This window comes from Halictus rubicundus, chromosome 3 (genome assembly GCF_050948215.1).
Source record: "Halictus rubicundus isolate RS-2024b chromosome 3, iyHalRubi1_principal, whole genome shotgun sequence".
Taxonomy (NCBI): domain Eukaryota; kingdom Metazoa; phylum Arthropoda; class Insecta; order Hymenoptera; family Halictidae; genus Halictus; species Halictus rubicundus.
In genome coordinates this window covers 1,469,464-1,490,102 of record NC_135151.1, presented here as the reverse complement: position 1 = coordinate 1,490,102, position 20,639 = coordinate 1,469,464, and the positions used below count along the sequence as shown (strand labels likewise).

Below are 20,639 nucleotides of genomic sequence, written 5' to 3'. Positions count from 1 at the left end.
AAATACATCAGTTTAAAGTAAACTTTACAATTTCTGAGTCGGTTTTACCCCACTCCACCTTACATATATTTAACTTGCAGTCGGTATGGAGGCTATGAGTCCCCTAAACATTTGATTTTCCAGCCAACATTGTGTTACAGTATGCAGTGCCGTTAACACTAGGTTTACAGAGCACTAAAAGTGACTTAGTGAGCACTAAGAGTATCTACAGTCATTTCTCGATACATGTCGCAAATACTTGGCTGATAAAAGTCGTAGAACTATCCCCACTACCGCCGGGTATACCCCGTGGGCCACGAAGATCGAGAGGCCTCGGACGCCGAGGAGTGTAAACATAACACGGCTAGGGTACGACGTTCACGTGGACGAAAGAATAATAGTATCTCCTAGACGGTATATGTCGCTGGCAAGCCCCGTGCTGTTCACATATATCGAGGAAGCACTGTATCCAAATTTTTATAAATCCTCTTTTTTTTAGTATATATCCAAAGAAATAAATTTGAATCTTTACGATGCCAACAATCATAAATTAAAAATATGAAAACGCGCGATTTTGACGTGAAACCTAGTGTTAAAATTACCTTTAGCGTCTTTGAATGAAGGCGAGCAAGAAGATGCACGAAGACTTTAAAGGCAACGTTAGCGTTTCATCAACGAGAAAATGTTAGAAGTTCCGGAGCTTTTCCCGAGCAGGTCGTCATAGTTTGTTACACGTGGCGAAAAAACCAGGAGCGTGTTCTTTGAATCGGACTCGTGTTTACGCGGCCAGTAATTATAGCGGACGTGCCGTGTATATTTTTCCAGAATGCCGGCCGCAAAAATTACGCGTTTCTGAGGATCGTTCGCGTTCCCTCTTAAGAATAACGTATCGATAGGCGAGGCGAGAAAGAGAGAGGAAGTAGCGAAATTGTGCAAACACGCGACCAAGATGTTTCTTTTTTTTTTATCTGTACCTGCGGCGTGAAACACGTGCAGGCTCCTCCTGCTTTTCGAGGCCTCCTCGTCGAAGGACAGGTGGACTTTCTTCAGGTACTCTCTGTGCGCTCGCTCGTACTCGGCTTGGCTCACGTTCGCCTGAAACCAAAGACTCAGTGTTACCTCCCTTATTCATTCGTAACATTTTCTTAATCCATCATTCAGATCTCTTGATTCCTAATTCTGTTTTGAATCCACGATTCAGAGCCAAAGTAAATCGCTTTGGTAAATTTGCTTAGCAACAATAGCAACTTCAACCGTGAACCAATAAGGCTACCCATACAATCTACTCAATCATTCTGGAATTATCTAAAAGAAGACGAATCCGACGCCTCTTTTTGAAATGAAAATTTTTATACAATTTTATAATCTTCGACATTATATTTAACTTGCTGATATTAATAGATAGGTCAATTACGTCCAGGAAGAGTAATAGAAAAAGTTAGACAAAAGTTAGATTTCCTCTCTCGTAATGATTCTAATGTAACAGAATTTTGAAATTCCTCCGAGGCATTTACCGTCTTGTAATCTAGCTCGTCACTTTCCTCATTAATGCATAAGATTCGCAGTGTAATAGGGGAGGAAATAAGGTTTCGCGTTACTTAAGGACACTGTTTAGTTGAAAGCGTAGTCGGAGCCCAGGTTCGAGAGATAAGTATAGCTTGTTCTATTCCCACGTTAAGTCGAAAGGATTTGCCCCGCGGTGCCCAAACGTGTTAACTATCAGTTATCAGATTACATAGTGAGAAAGAGAGAGAGAGAGAGAAAGCGAGAGAATGCGAGAAAACCACGACAACTAGATTGCTGATCATAGGTATCGGTTTTTCAGCGATCCATCTCCGACGATAATTGGACACCTCGACGCCTTCGACTCCGCTCGTTGGCCCCGGACCGCGCGCTACCAGAGGGTCGGCCACTAAATATAGCGCCGGGAAGATTAAAAGGAAATTAATAAGTCGCTCGTGGTCGGAGCCATAAAGAACAGAAGGAACGAGCCTCTGGCGTTCTCGAGGAGATTTAACTTATCGACCTCGCGGACGCGATAATCGGCCCGCGGGCGTGACATCGGAATTATCTAATTTTCTGGGGTCGAGGCGCAGCAGCTGGCCGATTTCAATGGCTAACACAAGCATAAGGGACGGGTCTTTGCTCCGAGACTGCTCCAGATGGCCCTTCGAGGGCACATTTCGCTTTGTGTTCGAGTAAGTTGAACACATCTTGCGAACTGGATATGAAAACTGTCAGATTGTGGGCGTGGTTTTATTGCTCTCTGATACAATGGAGCTAGAGCAGCGCTCCACAGGGAAATCCAGTACTTGCACTGGAATGTTGTACAAATCGTAGACAAAATTACTGTTTCTAAGTCAAATTATTAAGACATATTTATAAAATAATTCTGAGACCATTTTCTGGGGGCGTGGCCCAGCAGCCGATCGATTTCAATGGTTAAATAGAGACAAGAGGGACGGTCTTCGCTGTAGGAGTATTCCTCGTGAATTGATTGTTGAAAATATCAGAACATGGATTATTTCGTTCTCTCTGCGGGCAGGGTGTCTCAAATGGGCGTGGTTTTATTGCTCTCGGACGCAATGGAGACAGAGCAGAGCTCCACAGGGCAATCTGGCCTATCGTTTGCCTGGAGTGTTCTACAAATCGCGAACAAAATTAATACTTCTTCCACTTCGGAGGTAAATTATTATTGGTGTATTGCTAGAAAAATAATTCCGAGGTCATGATTCCTGGCCCCTGAAGAGCAAATTTTCGTCTTCAGATAAATACATCAGCTCGATTTTTTCTACATTGTAGTTGCTTCAATTAATTTTTCTCTATCCTAGTAAATAGGAAATTGGGATACACGACGACTACATCGAAAAGCGTCTGGTGCCAATTATCTGGAATCCAATTTAGGGCCCGGGAACACGAAGATACAGCTTCGTTCTCCGGCTGGCATCTCTCACAGTGCAGCGAGTCGTGTTCTCTCGTTCTTCCCTTTTCTCCGTTTGCTTCTGTCCTGGATCCAGTCCGGCTCTCCGGCAGTGATCTCTTCATCTGGTTCGTCCGCCGCGGCTCCTTTTCATTGTTCCGCCGCGTTTCAGCCGCCGGACCAGCTTCTCCGGTTCCCTTTTGCTCCCCTGCCTCGAGCGTCCTCACGATTTTCAAGCCGTTGCTGCTGCTGCTGCCTCTTGCTTCCTCTTCTTCGGCGTCTCCCGTAGCTTCCGCGCCCGAGTGAGAAAGTCCAGACACGCTAGACACGCTTTCGTAAAATTAACTCGCCCACGGGTCTGGCCGGCGAGTTTCGTCAGCTCCATCGGGGAACCTAAACGTCGAACTTAGGCCCTCGTTCGCCGAGACGTCGCCTTAGCCGATCAACGAAACATCCGGAAAGTTCGAAAACAGGGCCGGAACATTTTCAATAATTCAATCCCTTGTTTTCAATTGACTGCCGCGGTCGACACGACCGTTATAAAATTATTCACTCCGAAATGAACAAAATTATAGTGTAAGGCGCAGACTTCATTATCCAATACCTAGTAATAATTATTAATAACTTTGAATGAAACAGACATGACTTGTGTAACCGCGGAAAATTCACGCGGCAGTCAACGTGTTAACAAGGAATTGTTCTTTTTCGACAATGAACTGCAAGCGTAGGGGAGAGTAGCCTAATTTGGGCCAATACCTTGGTTCAACCACCGTGTATTTTAGTAAAGATTATTATTTCAAGAGTTAATATAATGCTACTAATTGATTAGAATTTTCATGAATTTTTCACCGTATTCCGCAAACAAGATTGCGCGAAAGATCAGCGGTCGCGAATCATTATCGCGTTCATGCCGTCCGACCTTTCGGTCTTGCCGAGCGGCTATTGAGAAGTCAACTGCACCGAGCGCCGACAGCTAAATGAGCTCTGAGCGAAACTGCGCGTCCGAATCGATTTACGGATCCTCTGTGCACGGGCGGATGCACTTGGTGTGCCTTCTGGAGAAAGAGAGAGAGAGAGAAAGAGAGAAAAAGAATAAGCATAAACGCGACACGTCTGTCTCGACGAACCGGAACTGGCTCGGACCAGCTAACTGTCCTTAAAGAGTATGACCAGTTAAGGGATTCCGCTCGCGACGCCGCGGAGGCGTTTGCGTGCATCTGCGTTTCGGACTGCATCTCGCAGATGTATACTTTGAGGTAACAATACACATAATGAGACAAGGACCATGTAGGGCCTGGAGCGGAAACTGCTTTTGCGAGAACCCTGCAAACGTTTTCGAGCTGTTCTTGGTATCCATGTCCTCTTTAAAATGATTGAAATCGTGAAGATACTTGAAAAGTTACTAATAGAATGCAGATCATTATACATTATAATTGAAGCTTGTTCCTTCCTTTGCGATTCTTCCCAGGAAGCTTTGCGGGAACCTTACGAACGTCTCCAAGTTGTACTTGGTATCCATGTCCTCTTTACAATTGTTGAAGTCACGAAGATACTTGAAAAGGTATTAGTAGACTGCAGATCATTATGCGGAATAAAAACATTCTGCATCGATCGCAAGAAATAGGTCTAATTGAAACTTGTTCCTTCCTTTGCGATTTTTCCCAGGAAGCTTTGCGGGAACCCTACGAACGTCTTCAAGTTGTACTCGGTATTTATGTCTTCTTTACAATTGCTAAAGCCTTGAAGATACTTGAAAAGACATTAATAGACCGCAGATCATTATGCGGAATAAAAATATTCTGCATCGATTGCAAGGAATAGGGTACCCAATTACTGTGCCTATATTTACTTATTTTTATAGCATAATGAATATTAAAAAAGGGATATTCAATTTTTTCATTAAAATCAGTTAATATATATGTTATATATCTCTTTTTTAATATTCATTATGCTTTAAAAATAAGTATAATTAATATAAGCACAGTAATCGGTACCCCCACAGTAATTGGGTCCCTTACCCTAGGTCTAATTGAGCTTTGTTTCTTCATTTTCATGTTTTGGAAACGTCTTCAAGCTGTTCTAGGAATCTATGAATGTCCTCTTTACAATCGTTGCAATCGTGAAGATGCCTCAATGAAAGGTTATTAAGAGACTGCAGATCTTTGTGCGGAATTAAAATATTCCGCATCGATTGCAGGGAACTTGGAGGTCTACTAGCAGCTTGTTCCATCCTTCGCATTCCTTTCCACAATTTTAATGAACATGTTCCCGCAATTTGTATGTCACGCCACAAATTACTTGCTGTTAACCAACGCTTGGTACAGTGTTAATTCGATGGTAATTCGAGGAGGCTATCCACAGGGTGTTTCGTAAATGGTGGGCAAAACTTTAGGAATAGATTCCTAACGCTTAGAGGAGAAAAGAAATTTATATCAACAATGGTCCGGAAAAGATTAGTTTCTGAATTATTAAAGATTTTGTGCCACAATTCTCGCCACATCGTCTTAACACTAAACCTACCAAGCACAAAACATGAAAGTGAAACGTCTTATAGAAGAGAGAAGATTGAATTTAATTAAACTTTGTACGATTTTCGATTTCATTCTCATTTCATTCTCATTTTCAATTTTCAAAGAAGTCAATTCGGTAATTTCCTATGAAAACGTTTTTACAATTTCAATAATTTTGTAATGGAAAATCGGTCATTTCAACCGTGGTAAGTTTACTGTTAAAGGCCCGTTTAAAGGCATCAACAATGTTTTTGAAGTAATCGCCGGTCTATGTTTGCGTCATCGCGGTGTACTGTTTTTGTTTACAATTATTTGGAAGCGTGTTCGGAGCTCAATGACACGATGTGACGAGAATTGTGGCACAAAAACTTTAATAACTCGGAAACTAATCATTTCCGGACCTATTGAATAGCATAGTTTATGGAATATTGAATGACATAGTTTAATTATTTATTTAAATCTCTTTAACGATATATAAAGTTAAATGAGTAAAACTTTTAATTTAATGTGTTAATATTCCGTTTAAAAAAGTTCGGAAAAATGCATCTCTTCCTAGGGTCTGGGGTTAGATGCATTCCTGATTGGGGATAGATGCACTCCTTTCGTTTATACCTTCTTCTCCCTACTTGTATTCTTTTTTTTCTCTACCACATGTTACACAAAGGAGTATACATAGCACATGTTTTATGGAGCCATTGTAGGAATTCTTAACGAGAAAACCAATCTACTTGAGATGTGGTTGAATAATAATCTTGTAAACATTCAATACAATAATTATTGGTATCTACTAGCCAGTCGATTTTGTAAAAAATGGAGCATCTCCTTTTTAATTACCTAATTACAGAGCAATAAATATAAATTAATTAATTTTAATTAATTGAAGTGTATGATGTTAACAAATAGAGTGGCAAAGAACAAGTCCCAGTTTTAATTTATCGCTTTTTAGTTCATTAAAAAAAGGATGCTTCATTTTTTATAAAAAAGACGGTGCAGAGATGCACCTGTACAAAAACAAAACCCAGTACAAAAAATGTTGTCAAAACACGATGAAATATCGTAAAATAGAAACTGTACTGAGCACTTACAAAAATATGTCATCAGAAGTTTCGAGCACTAGGGAGTTTTTATGCTTCTGTTACACGTGAATGATATAATACACTTGTTCTCCGTTTTGAGGTTATTTACAAACGTTAAAATGTTGTAAATGGTAACAGAAAAACAGTTGAGAATCGTCCGGTATTGCCACAATACAAACTGGTGCATCTCGCCCTATGGTGCGTCTCTCCCGGAATTACCCTACTCAATTTGTGAGAGTATTTGATATTATTGCATCGAAGATTCAAAATGGAGTTCTCGTAGAAGAGCAAGAACGTTGAAAACCTTTTGAACAGCTCAGAAGAAACGAATTGCTTGCATCAGCCTGTCGTTCGGAGTCTCGACGTAGCTGTACAATATTTCCAAAAGGACATCTCGTCGAAAATGCAACCAGTTGATTCAAAGACCGGTTGAAGCAGGAATTTAACCATACCATTCGCTTCGGCTGATGTTTTACTCGGTTTCGCATGCTTCCTACGACTGGTTTTCTTCGCGACATTACTTTAAGCATCTACAAAGTGAACTCGAATCGGAGGAGCGGCGAATAAAGTAGCCGCGGCTGTTCGACTGCGGCTCGATCTGCCTCCTCGTCGGAGAGATTACCGTACCTATTGATTAAATTCAACGCGTTTAATAGCCGCGAGTGATTCCGTCCGCGAGAGCAACGAGCAAACTAGCCCCCGGTGTAATTGCCGCTCGCATCTTGCTGTATCATTACTTGCAACTGAAGGTACACTCGCGTGCACTGTCTCTGCTACTCCTGCTCTTCTGGTCGAACGATTTTTCCGTTGTTTCAGCGATCATTAACGCTGGCACTACCGAGCCCGTCAAAATGACGGATTTCAGATTTGTCTGTCTTTTACAATTCGTCAAGTTACGGAAATACTTTCTACCAGAAAAATTCTGTCTGAATAAATCCAAATAAATGTAATCCTGTTACTATTATAAACAGACTGCGGATGTTTATGGAATTTCCAATTTTGGCCTATTTTTCATGGGAACAGCATCTGTAGATCCAAAACAAATAAAAATCATACTAAATTCTATCGAATAGGGCTCTTTTAGGGCTCGGTAGTTCTAGTGCTAAGCTTGGAATTATACTCGTCTGTAGTCTGATACAATAATCTACAGTATAGAGAATATATAGGAACACGACAGATGCAAATTTTCTTCTTCTTCCAATGCGTTTGCGGACAATGTTTGAGACCATATTTGATATCAGCTTATTGATATCATTAAAGCAAGACAGACATTTCTATTTGGCTCTTCTTCGTCGTGAAAACAAATTTTATTTTGCACAAAGATCCGCCATCTAGTTGCAATTAATTGATTGTGACAGTCACGAATCAGTTCGTAGATCTAAAGCAATGTCCACAATGTGAATGATTTTGTTACCGAATAGAAGACGACGAGGCGACAAAAAGTTCGACGTTGCTTCAGTATGGACACAGCTTTATACATTCGAGCGTCGTCAATTTCAGGTACGATGGCTTCGTTATCGAGGGTTAATAAGCTTTTCAAACGATAAATAAACCGGCGGGTACCCCGCGCATTAATAGCACGGCAGATACCAAAGATAGAAGATCAAAGACGAGGTTCTGGCCTAACGCCTAACGCCTAACGCCTTGAAGAGGCAATTACCGGAGATCGACGGGTCTCGTCTAGCAGATGACCGCGGCGGCCACGAAGGAGATATTTTCGCCTTGGGGAAGTTGTATCGAGCGTTGCGGGATCGGGAACGGGTCGCGGATCCGTTTCGTCGAACTCGGAAGCCCGTTTTAATCCGGGTCGTTTCCGGGTTGAGAAAGCGCAGCTCGGCAACCTGCGGCGCGCGAAAATAAATCCGCGGTTTCCGTCGGGATTATGGTTCCCGAAAGTGAGGGGAAAAAAAAGAGAAAAAGAGCGAGCACGTTCGGATTACACGAATTTAATTTAGTCAAGGTTCGCGACACCGGTCCTCGAAGTTTCGAGAACCATTCGTTATAAACTCGAATTTAAACTCTAGTGTCGAATGCGATGGATCGTGCTTACCGGTCCTATACCGGTAATACCATAACTGGAATCGTATCTATAACTACAGGGTGTCCAACAATATATTCCCTTGAAAGGGACGATTCCCGAGGTCATTTGAAGTAACTTTTTCCTTTACGGGAATATTCTCCGCGGCTTTGGTAAGGAGTTATTAACAGGAAGCACGGACAAATCAGAGCGCGGCTACGGCGGATGGATTTTAATTACGATAAATAGCGAAATAGCACAGATAAGGTACGTCCCAGTGGTTGACCATGTCTCGGTATCCGGACAGTAATACAAATTTAATTAATTTTTTACCTTACTTATTAACCCCTTAGCATGTACGCTCGAGTTAATTCGAGCGCGCTAAACAGGCCAAACCGTGCATACTCGAGATAATTCGAGCGGCGTTGTATTTTATGCTGCTATAATTTTTCACACTCGAATATAATCGAGAATTGAAAATAACCATGTGAAAGCAAAGAAAAAAAATCGTTTTATTGATATTTATCATTTACATGGGATTGTAAGCTATAACACTTATTTATTCAAGAATAAAATATAGCCTTTTTCCATGGAACAAAAGCGCAGTATATCAAAAATTGATTTTTTGGCCGGTTTTTTTTTTTAAACCGCGCATTAAGGGGTTAATATAATTAAAAATAAAAATTAGTAGCATAAAGTAGAAACACTCATTGATATAAATTAAAATAATCGTTACATAAAATTAAAATTTGCTAGTTAAAAATTATTATTTTGAAACATGTGTCATATCTATAACAAATCTCGAAGAATTTCTTAAGCTTTTACTAAGAAATCTCGCTAATTTGTTAAGGGAATATTTCACTATATCTGATATTTATTTAATATGTAAACCATATATTCGAACGTGCAAGAAAATTAATTTTTTTACTGTACAATTATAAGATTTACATATTGGGACAACAGTTTCCTCAATGTACCAGTAGGGGACCGTTGTGTTATATCAGTAATTGATCGATCAGCACGTGGCTGCACGTAGCACAGGTGAGTTTTCATGTGGAAATATTGAGGATTTAATTATGTTACATAGTAAATTATAACAAATAGTGTATTCTTGAAGTATGTATATGTACAGTATTTTGTACATATCCTTCAAATTTTAGATTCATATAAAATCAAACTTTATCTTTTTTCTTTTATAAATTAAGCATGGCAGAAACGAAAAAACAAAAATATACACAAGATCAATTAAAACAAACTTTTGAAGCTGTATCGGAAGATGTAACAGGTAATGTCGAACATATTATGTGTTCGGTTAATCGAACAATGTAATTCAGGTGTACTGGGACATGCACTCTTAGGTTGTCCGCTAACTGGGACATTGTACCTTCTCGTATAATCGTTAAAATAAATACGCCTAACATGATTTAGAGGTTTGAAACTGTCCTCAGTTTCAGTAATTACATTGTATTAGCTTCCAAATTAAACAAAAATGGTTTAATTTTATGGTGGTTTTACACATTAACGCTTTGACTGCCAAACTAGAAGCCTGAAAAATTCCACATAATCGAAGTAAGTTATTTAATGAAATAAAAATTGAAAAAAATTAAATGCATGATATTGAGCAGTCCCCCAACTTTCTTACATTATACTGGCCCTAATCAAATTTGGTACAATGAATAAATTGACATAAAAATTAATTTTAAAACCTGGACAAATAATTCCGTCACCCACATGTGGGTGACATGGCAGTCAACGTGTTAAATTAAGACATACCGTACCCCGCTATGTATTCCTCAAGCGTCCGGATACTGGGAGGTTTACCTTACGTGACTTTCGGAAAATGAAAAACGCCGTTCGACGTCTTCGGTCGACACTGCGGCAAAGCTCCATCGTTCAAGCTTCCAGGTGTCGGTAGCTCACCAGAAAGAGATAGAGAGATGCAGGAAGTGCTCGAAGATCCTCCACGGTGAAAACGATCCTCGCGGCAAGACCACCGGAGTCGAAGCTCTCTCGTTCAATCTTCGCGAAGCGTTCCCAGCGAAGTTTACGGGTACACAGCCGGGTAGAGGTGGGTACAGAGAGGGTAGTCCGAGGACGGGTGACGTTCCCCGCGAATGCGGATGTCCTTGAGGCCGAAGCATTGCCGGCCTCCCACGCGAAGAAAGATCTTTCGCAACCCGTGTCTCTACTATAGTTACTATACACGCTGGCATAGGTGCCGCGGCCCAGTCGGGTCGCATTCTTCGCGCAACCTTCGCCTCGTGAACGCACCGCGTGGCTCGCCCTTTGAGCACGCTCCCTTTCGAAAGCAATTTCTCGGTTAATCCAATCGCGCCGGGTCGCCGACCCCGAGACAACGAATTTTCATCGCCACGGATCCATTCCGTTCTGCGCCTCCTTCTGTTCAGGCTTTCTCCTCCGCGATCGCTCGTAACGCCGATTACAGAGCTCTCCCCGAGAGATCGATTCTCGTCATGACCGGCGTCTTTCGTCGAGAAAGGCGATTGCGAAACGCCAGAGAGAAAAAGAAAGGTACACTCCGCGAATTTACTCGATGAAATTACCGCCTTTGATGAGCAGCTATTTTTAGCGACCGGGACGGTGCTACTGTGGCAACGCCTACCGGAATGTTGTCGCAAATGCTGTCGGTCTAACCATTTTAAACTGATTTTGACAGCAATAGACATTATTTATCGATGCGTATTCAATACGTCCGATAAAATGAAACGGTACAGCGAATTCCCGCTATAAGTCAGTTGCACGGTTCCAGCGAGAGACAGTTAGACGGAATCTGAGGTTCTCGCCCAACGTTGCATTTAAAATACACAGTGCACGCTGTTTCTATGTCATAGGTTTACGACAAGAAGCCTGAGAAAATGTCTTTCTCTGATACAATGTTGCAGGTAGAAACGGTCAGCGAAGCTCGATATATCGTATACCCCGCGGTAGTGTGGGTAGTTCCACTGACTTTCAACCGCGAGGATTGCACCGACTTACAACGGGAATTCACTGTATGCTCTAATCTGAAACCTTGGGATTGAATTGCAAGGGGAAGAGTTAACTTCTCTTTCTGCGCAAAATTACGTGCATTTGTGAGCGCAAGTATTTTGCGCTCTGCTCTCAACTACAACTGTAGAAAGCTTGTCTTTCTGTCGCTCGTGAACAGAAAATAGGGACATCATCGAAATGAGTAAGAGCGACTCAAAGTAGTGGACAGATTAAAAGAAGTTTCGGCTGATTGAAATTATTAAAGGAAGAACGAAACTTGCATTTGGCTCCTGTATTGTACAATTTATAGACAATTTTTCTTTTCCATAAAGATTTCTTGTCCAGTCGTAATTGACATTGATTCGCTTGCTGATTACAATTAAAACCTGGTGCTTTTACATTTGTTTAACAGATGGTATAAATGTCCGGATTGTAAATAATAACTACAGGAAGAATTTGAAGGAATTCGAGAACGTCTCAAAGGCGCCTGGGACTTCCGTTTCCTCGTGAACGCTTCCGGTCTGCAAGGCAGTCTCAAAGTCGACCGCCGGATTTTTCAAAAAAGAGTTCAAAGACTCAGCCGCGAATAAATATTTTTCCGATTCAGCTCCCTCGTTCGTTTAAACCTGGAACCGATGGCAGACTTTGCGTCTCGCTAGGACCGGTGACTCACCCAGCGCGTGGACCTTTTATTTTGTTCGCTTTTTGCTTAACGGGACTTTTTGCTTAACCTGTCGCGAGAATTGATAAGATTTAAGTACCGTATTCGGAACTCGCAGTTTACGTTTCCTTTGAGAGATTCGTCGGGGCCGCTCGGAGTTACCTGTTTTCATTTCTTCTGTCTCCTCTCCGAGTGTTCTTCAACAACTTTCAAGGAACGATCAGGTGATTTCGACTTTTCTGACGCAGTATAATATTTTTTTCCCGTTGGCAAAAAAATTTAAACTTCCTGCAGGTTCTTCGAATGCTCGAATATTCATCGAGGCAACCTGAATTTGTACGTATGCAAATGATTTGCGTCACGGTATAGTGTATATCATTTTAATAGACGGGCTATAGTGGTAGATCGTAATTCATTTTAATACGGTCTTAGTGTTCGGTAATAACTATCTAGTTGGGATGCTGCGAGACTGGTAACCTCGCGAAACATTGCGAAACTTCTCTGTATCAAAAAAACATCGTTTTGCCTAATCCTTTACCTTTCATTTTATCTATTACATCTTACTAATCTTCCTACAACCATAGGCTTAAACTCGTTTTAAAACTGTCCGCCATTTGCCACTCGCTATGTACATCGCGGGAAAACATCACGGCAGAAAACGAACAATGGCTTGCAAAAGTAGAGGCTTCAAGCTTTAAAACGAGCCAGGTTTCATCGTCCCAGGATTTTTCTTTGCGAAATTTTAGTCGATTAAAAATGACCAAGCGAATCCAAGACCAAAGCACCTAAACGTCGGCCTAAAAGATCATCAAGAAGCTCCACTTTTCAAGACTATAAGCTCCTCACAGAAACAACAGAGGAAATCCAGACTTTTGCCTGTCAGGCGAATCAACGAGCAGTTGAACGAGCGTAACAAGAAGCAGAAGAAGACATTGTGGAGAACGCGTCGCCGCGCCGCTGCGCTAATGATATCGTTCTCTTCTGAAGACTATGTTCTCACGTTTCCCGGCGACGTCCTCGAGTTTGAAGGACGCAGGGAATCTGCTTTTGTTATCGCGGCCGTTACGAGCACGCTGGCGGCAATAGTCGCCGCGACAACAGGTGTTCCCGCCCCCGCCTACGCTCTCACACGTTCACACGTCCTCATGGTAGATCCGGAACGGGACCGAGAATCCGGTCCACGAGGTGTATCGTCATCGACCGAACCGTCGAGTCGGTGTGCCGGGACAACGATCCAAATTCCGATTTCGCCGATCGCCACGAGAATTTCCGGATGACGCCTGTTCGACGTAACGCTCTCAATTTAGATCTGGTCCGATCGTTCCGGTTCGGCGGTCGTTGTTACGCGGGGGCGGTCCATTTTAACAGCGAATCAACGATAGCGTGCAGAATTATCGTGACAATCAAGTCACGTGACTATCCCGGGCCCTTAACCCTTGTGCAAAGCCAACCGGGTACCCATTTACTATATTTTTTTCCACAATTTTTTTGATGGTCTCCTAAAACTCTTGGGATAAAAGAACAGATACGTGCCGAACACTTACCTAAGAACTACCATATAATTTTCGTGAGGACATTATACACCAAAAATGTTGTACTTTCTTAAATAGGGAGATTCCCGAGGTGATTTGAAGCAATTTTTTCCTTTACGAAAATGTTATCCGCGGCTTCGTTCAGGAGTTATTAACGAAAAACACGGGCCAATCAGAGCACGGCTATAGCTGCCGGATTGCGACTCGGCGACAGGTCTCGCTAAGCCTGGCGTTGGCATTGGCCGAGTCGGAATCCATCCGCATCTAGCCGCGCTATGATTGGCCTGCGTTTTTCGTTGATAACTCCTTAACAAAGATGCGGAGAAGATTTTCGCAAAGGAAAAAGTTACTTCAAATGACCTTTGGAATCGCCCCTGTCAAAGAAATACAACATTTTTAGGACACCCTGTATGTACAGGGTTCTCCTGCTAGTTGCTCATTATTAGACTGCGGGTTCTATGCATTTGCGACAAAATTGGGTAGGTAAAATTGAAAGCAGTGAGAACATTATAGGAATTTAAGAATTTATGACAACATTGGATAGGTAAAATTGAAAGCTGCGAGAACATTATAGGAATTTAAGAATGCGAATCTATTCTTTTTGATGTATTAAAACTATTAACACGTTGAACGTGCCACGGTGCTCACCGGTGACCATTGTATTGCTTAAGAATGATTATGAAATTAAGTATGATCATAGTGTGTCAAGTAAGAACTAAATTAATAACACTTCTCTGAACGAGATAAACGAAACTCGAGTGAAGCACACGAGATTCGCGCGTTCAACGTGTCAATGAATGAAAGCCCTTTCGATTTGGTTTCTAGTTCCAACAGTCGACGCAGGAGATTTTTATTTTGCAGAAAGGTCCACAGTCTACTCGTTATAGTCGCAGACACCTAACCATCGGCAAAAGCCACTCCAAACGCGAACAAGCTCTGTCTCGCGAACTCGTCGATCCACTCGTCTATCCTCGTATCGAGTGTCATCGGATAAACGTCTTGCTAGCATGGAGAGCACAAGAATCCCGCGTCGAACAGAGAAGAAGAGAGAAAGGCGACTGCGTCGAGAAGAGATGAGAGAAGAAAGAGAGAGAGGGAGAGAGAGAAAAGAATCGTGGGCGTTCGCGCACGCACGTGGACAGCCGGTTCTGCATAGCAGAAGAAGGATCGGCGCACGTGCTCATGCATGCGTTAGCGAAAGTGGGGCAACGCACGACGGACCACCCACGTTCCCCGTGTTCGTGTTCGTCTCGCCGGCTGTTTACGGACGCCGACTCGCGACGTCCGCGATCCCCGAACCTCCTTTGACGTTCCTCGCCGTCATCCAAGCACCTTTCTCTGCTCATTTTCGCTACCGTTCTCCTTGGGCTTCGCGGATAACACCTGTTGCCCCGAACCTTTTGCTACGCCCACGGATAGCTGGTTTGCTAATCTAATATCACGGTGAGTCCATATTTCAGAAAATCGGAGGATCGAGCGACGTCCGTTTCAGAGCCAAGACTCCGTAGATTCGCGATAAGGTAGAGTGACCAGGTTACCGACTAAAATAGCCGAAAAATCGTTTTACGTGACTCAAATTTTCGTCCTTATACGAGAATATTTTTCGCTGGGAAAGGGCTCGTTCGAAAGAGGAAGGGTCAATCTAGCGCACAGTGGTCACGAGCTAACGAGATTATACAGATATTTGGTAATATAAGCGTTAGAAGTAGGCCAAAAATTGACGATGTGCGTGCCGTGGAATCCAAGCATTTTTATGCCATTGGATGAGTATTCTGGATGAAATCGAGAGTAGCACTGTAGCGACTCGACTGCTACCGCGCCCCGGGAAAAACCCCGAGGGTTTTACCTAGGCCCATTACGAACCAGCCGAGGATGGGCCTGCCATACATCTGACAACCAGACTCACAACAGACTGGCGTCAGAATTCATGATATCAATAATATAGAGCAAAAAATGTGACAAGTTTCGTGACAGACTTAAGACCCGTCGGATCAAGACCAAGATGGATGTTAAGTCAGTGGCTGAAGGCTGTGAACTGAAATTATACAGCAGTTACCGACCTACTGGCTCTGCAAAAGTCACGTGACTACCATTGGCTCTTAAGAACAGATATTGAAAGATGCGGAAGATGTTGACGATAAAAGAATTCTAAGAAAGTTATTTGTTAGGTGGTTGTCGAATTTCGTTCAGTTTCGTTCAGTTTTATTGAGCTTTGCGTTCACGGCGACTTCAAGTTTATTTTCAACCTAATGAAGACGTCTGTGCACAGTACACTGTACGGACTCATTACACAGATAAATAGATACGATTTAACCCCCCGCACTACGATTTATTTTACGGTTTCAGTGATTAGAACTTTTTTGTAATTCGTAATTTCCTAAAAAATGGAGAAAATATCTATTACGTATGCCTATGTTCTTCAATGGTTGTACATTGACACGTTAACTGCCGCACCAGTCAAATATGACTGACAGTGATTTTTGACTGGGTTTAGAAATTCATTTTTATTATAAGATATCCAGATAAACCGAATTTTATTGGAGCATTTCGAATTCAAAAGGGTTAAGACAGCATCCTCTATAATACATTTTAAATTTCTAGTTTTGGTTTCATTAATTAAATTACTCTGATTTTGTAAGAATCTCTGGGGTTGATATTTGGCACTTAACGTGTTAACAACGGCAAAATACAATGTTATTTCGGTTTAAAGGAAATTAATAACATACATAATTATTATACTCTGTTCAGAATCTTCGTCACGTGTATGATTCGATATTGTAGGGCAAGGGGTTGAAACTGTAAGATTGTATAAAACTGTAAGATAAAATTTTTATCCGGTTTCCGTCCCTTGTGATTGATACTAACCATTTTTGCATAAAGTTCCGCAGTCTATTTATTAAAGTTAGGCGAATATTAAAAAATCTAAGTCATCAATGCGTCGTGTTACCTACATCAAAACCGTGTTACAACAAGATTGAGCGTACGATTATAACGAGTGTACGATTAGGATGCTTTAGTATTGAGTGTAGAATTGAGCGTAGGTATTGTGGAATCTACGCGCTGTAAGACTACATTCTAATTGAATAAACAACTAACCAACATGACAAATCACAAACAAAATCACATTCTACGGTGAGGATCCGCCTAACGTTTAAATTTGTGCTGTGACTTTTGCAATTTTGGATCAACGACAACGATTTTGCAAGTCCGTGAGAAACAGCTTTAACGAGGAATGTCTGCAAAAGGAACACGTTGTTCGCAGCAGGTGAATTTTCGCTCGAAGCAGATTCCATCGCGAATTACGCAAAGATGACGACAGTTTTTTTTCCATCCGTCGACGATTTCCCTTTTTAATTGCTCGTCCCGTCGATGATCCGTCGCGTCATAGTCATCTCGTCCCTGACCTAAGGCGCTAAGTTGTCGGGCGCGCGGTGAACGTCGGCGGAGTGGCCGTCGTCGTCGCGTCGAGTCGCGTTCGTTTCTCCTTTCTTTCCTTTCCTTTCCTTTCCTTTCTTTCTTTCTTCTCTCCCCCGTTTCTTTCTTTTCGTTGTCGGGATCCCGGTCTGCCGCTTCGTCACCTCGCCCCGAGCCATCATCATCATCTTCTTCGGCGCCCAGTCGAGCCGGCAACCTTTTCGCTTCGCGTCCGTCTATCGTCGAGCACCACTCCGCCTTTCTCTTTCTTTTCTTCTGCCCCGTCTCTCAGCTCTCCCTCCACCCTTCTCACGTCTCTACCTCGTCTCTCCACCTTCACCCTTTCCTCTTTCTCTTTCTCTTTCTCTCCCCCTACACACCTTTCGCCAGAGATCGTACACGCTCCTTTTAACGGGGTCCCGTGCTTTTTGCCAACGGGAGCCGGCTATTCTCCGACCGACAACGGCGATTCAAACTAACGCTGGAAGCTAGCTGCACGCCTTTTGGCTGCATCGAGAATCTATCAGTTGAAAAACCGAGGAGTTAACGTTGAACGACAAGGTCCCGAAAGATCCCACGAAATCAACATATTCGGATCACAAATTAAAGCGCAGCCCTTTTTTTAACCCCCGCGTTGTTTCAAAATCCTTAAAAACGCCCGCTTATGTCATTAAAAATTGGAATTCCATTCTGCGACGAATCAAAGGTCGGGGACAAGTCTGACTCCTCTGGTAGTTCCAGCGCTAAAGATATCAGATCAACAGATCACGATGCAACATCTATAGCGACGCACATCGTCAGCAGCCCCTGAAGAGCTGAGTCATCGACATCTAATGGAATTCGTTCTCCAGTAAAGTATTAGGTCAGTGCAAAAGTTCGTGCCCGATTCCTGGTCGTAGTTTAATATAAATTCGAGCAGGAACGTTTGCACTGACCTATTACGAAGTACGAGCCGAACTAAAATTTCAACTATTCTAAAAACGAGCAGCGAGTGCTGGTATATGTCCAGTGATCAACTGGACGTTCCAAAGAGATCGTAAGAAACGGTACCAGAGAGCGCTCGCTCCGGTCCATACAGTACTCACCTTGGCTGGGTCAGGTATCCTCTTCAAACCGAGTCCGCGCGCGATGCTGCGTCGTATGATCTCCAGCTCGTTCTCGTCGAGGACGGTGCCGGCGTTGGTTCGGTCCTCTTCTCGGAAAACGTCCTCGAACGCGTCCTCGTAGACGTCCTCGAGACCGGACGAGCCGTCGAGGTCGCGTCGTAGACCGGTTCGCAACGGGTCCACTTGGTTCGGCTTCGGCGTGGGCACGGCCGCGGCGAGCGTGCACATCGCGAGGATCGCTATTGCTACTAACGAGCGGGTCGGGCGGGTCGTCGGTACTCTTCGAATCACCGGTACTCTCTTCTTACAGTCTCTAGACACCGATACTCTGTTCTTAGAGTCTCTAGATACCGCATACTGCGGGTCGTCGTCACGGATTAGTCGGTGGTGCGCATTCCTATTCGAGTGGAACCCGTGTGGCGACGGGTAGGTCCTGGTTGCCGTCTCCAGGGAAGACGGGTAGGTGGTTGCCGTCTCTAGAAGCGGTCGGGTCGTCTGTACTGCTCCAATCACCGGTACTCGGTACTCATTAGAGTTTCTAGACACCGGTGCTCCATCATTCGAGTCTCTAGACATCGGTACTCTCTCCTCGGAGACTCTAGACACCGTGGAACGCGGGTCATCGTCACGGATTAGTCGGTGGTGCGTATTCCTCCTATTCGCGTGGAACCCGTGTAGCGACGGATAGGTCCCGGTGGCCGTCTCCAGGTGCGGTCGGGTCGTCTGTACTCTCTCCCTAGATTCCCTAAACACCGTACCACACGGGTCGCCAACGCGGATTGGTTGATGCGTTGCATGGGGCCGGTGGAGCGACGGGACGGTGGTGGCTGCCGTTTCAAGGGGCGGTCGGGTCGGTTCGTGGAGGCTCGACAAATCCCGGCCGGGTCCGAGCGACCCGTGCGTCGGGTCCTCGGGCGTCCGGGCACCTGCGAAGATCCACGATCGGCACTCGCGAACGCGTTCTCCTTGATCCGGATCGAAAACGATGGTCGGAAGAGCGTCGCCGCGAGGAGCGATCCCGCGGACGGGCTCCGCGACGAACGCGCGGCCGGAACTGGCGCTGCTTGGCCCGCACGGGCACGCCGATGCCGCCTGGTCCTCCTCGTTATCACGGGTCACGCGTCGTCCACCAGTCGTTGCCAGCTTTCCCATAGCCGGCGAGTAAGCCGAGCTCGCGGCCGAACCGGCAAGATGTCTCCGTCCAGGGAGCACCTCGCCGCTTTCACGATCACACAACACGCTGATGTACTCTTCTTGCCTCGCTCCCCTACCCTTGCCTCGCTTCTTTTCCCTCCTCGATTGCTCCTCTTTCGCCTTGCCACGAGTTCTTCACCGAGCTGGCCCCCGGTATGCAGTTATGGCAACGTGTTTGATGGTCCTCCTGCCGATGACGGGTACCTTCCTTCTTTTTGTACTCTTTTCTCGATTCTCGGTTCACTGAGTTCACTCTTCGTCAATGATTTTATCTATCTTCACTGTGTTCTATTTTTCTTTTTTGAGTTCTTCCCACTGACGGGTACACTGTTCACTTGCTATGCGATCTGTACACGACAGTTCCGAGAATGATAATGTGTCTATTAGCTGGTAGACTATATCTTCCTTTCCTAGACTTTTTGCAGTGTCGGGTCTTCGCGGCGGGTACACTGTTCACTTGCACTACCGTCGTGTTCTGCGATTTATTCACGTGCGACACTGTAATAATAGCGTGTCTATTATAGCTAGTGAACTGTGTTCTCCTTATTGGAGTTCTTTCTAGCGCTGGGTACACACGACGGGTACACTGTTCACTCACACTCTTTACTAGTTTCGTCAACTAGATTCACGAACGATTCACATTCAGTTTTGCGTTCGTATTCTTCCAGGTATCTTTCAGCTGGCGGGTACACTTTTCACTGATAAATTTAGCTATTAATAGTCCTGTGTCTCTTTTTCCCTAGACTGTATCCTCTTCTTCTGGAGTGCCTCCTCTTATTCGTTGTTGCGGCGAGTACAACTTTTCCCTCAGGCTCTATCCACGATATTGAATTGTATTCTTCAAGTCCTCTTTCTCCGGTGGTAGGTACACTCTTCACTGATAATTTTACTAGAATATGTCCTCTTCTTCCAGAGTTCTTTCTTGCGATGGGTACACGCGATGGGTACACACAATGGGTACACTCTTCACTCACGTTGTCTTCTAATTTCTTTAACAATTCACGACAGTGTTGACTATGTCGATGATCTTAACTAACTCTATGATGCAATCCGCAAGAGTGTCACCCCTCTTCTGCTAGTCTATGTCCTTCACACTTTGAGGTCCTATACCAGTAGGATACTCGTTGGGATACTCGCTAGAGCACCTCGGCGGGTACACTGTTTACCCGCGCGGCCTTTCTTGCTCTGGAATCGATTCAACCGACCACGTGTCTCTCTTCACTCGGACAGTCTCTTCTTCCG

At 43.9% G+C, this 20,639-nt stretch overlaps 1 protein-coding gene across 1 annotated transcript in view; it reads right to left on the bottom strand.

Moving 5' to 3' along the window:
- The window catches only part of Mav (TGF-beta domain-containing family member maverick), a 31,542-nt gene extending 11,157 nt beyond the window's left edge, over positions 1-20,385 (bottom strand). Inside the window, exons 1-2 of the mRNA XM_076784678.1 lie at positions 18,183-20,385; positions 954-1,074 (exon numbers count right to left, since the gene is read on the bottom strand). Of these exons, the coding sequence (XP_076640793.1) occupies positions 954-1,074; positions 18,183-19,355 (1,294 nt within the window). The 5' untranslated portion in view covers positions 19,356-20,385. The remainder of the gene's footprint in view (positions 1-953; positions 1,075-18,182) is intronic.
- Positions 20,386-20,639: the final 254 nt, after the last annotated feature.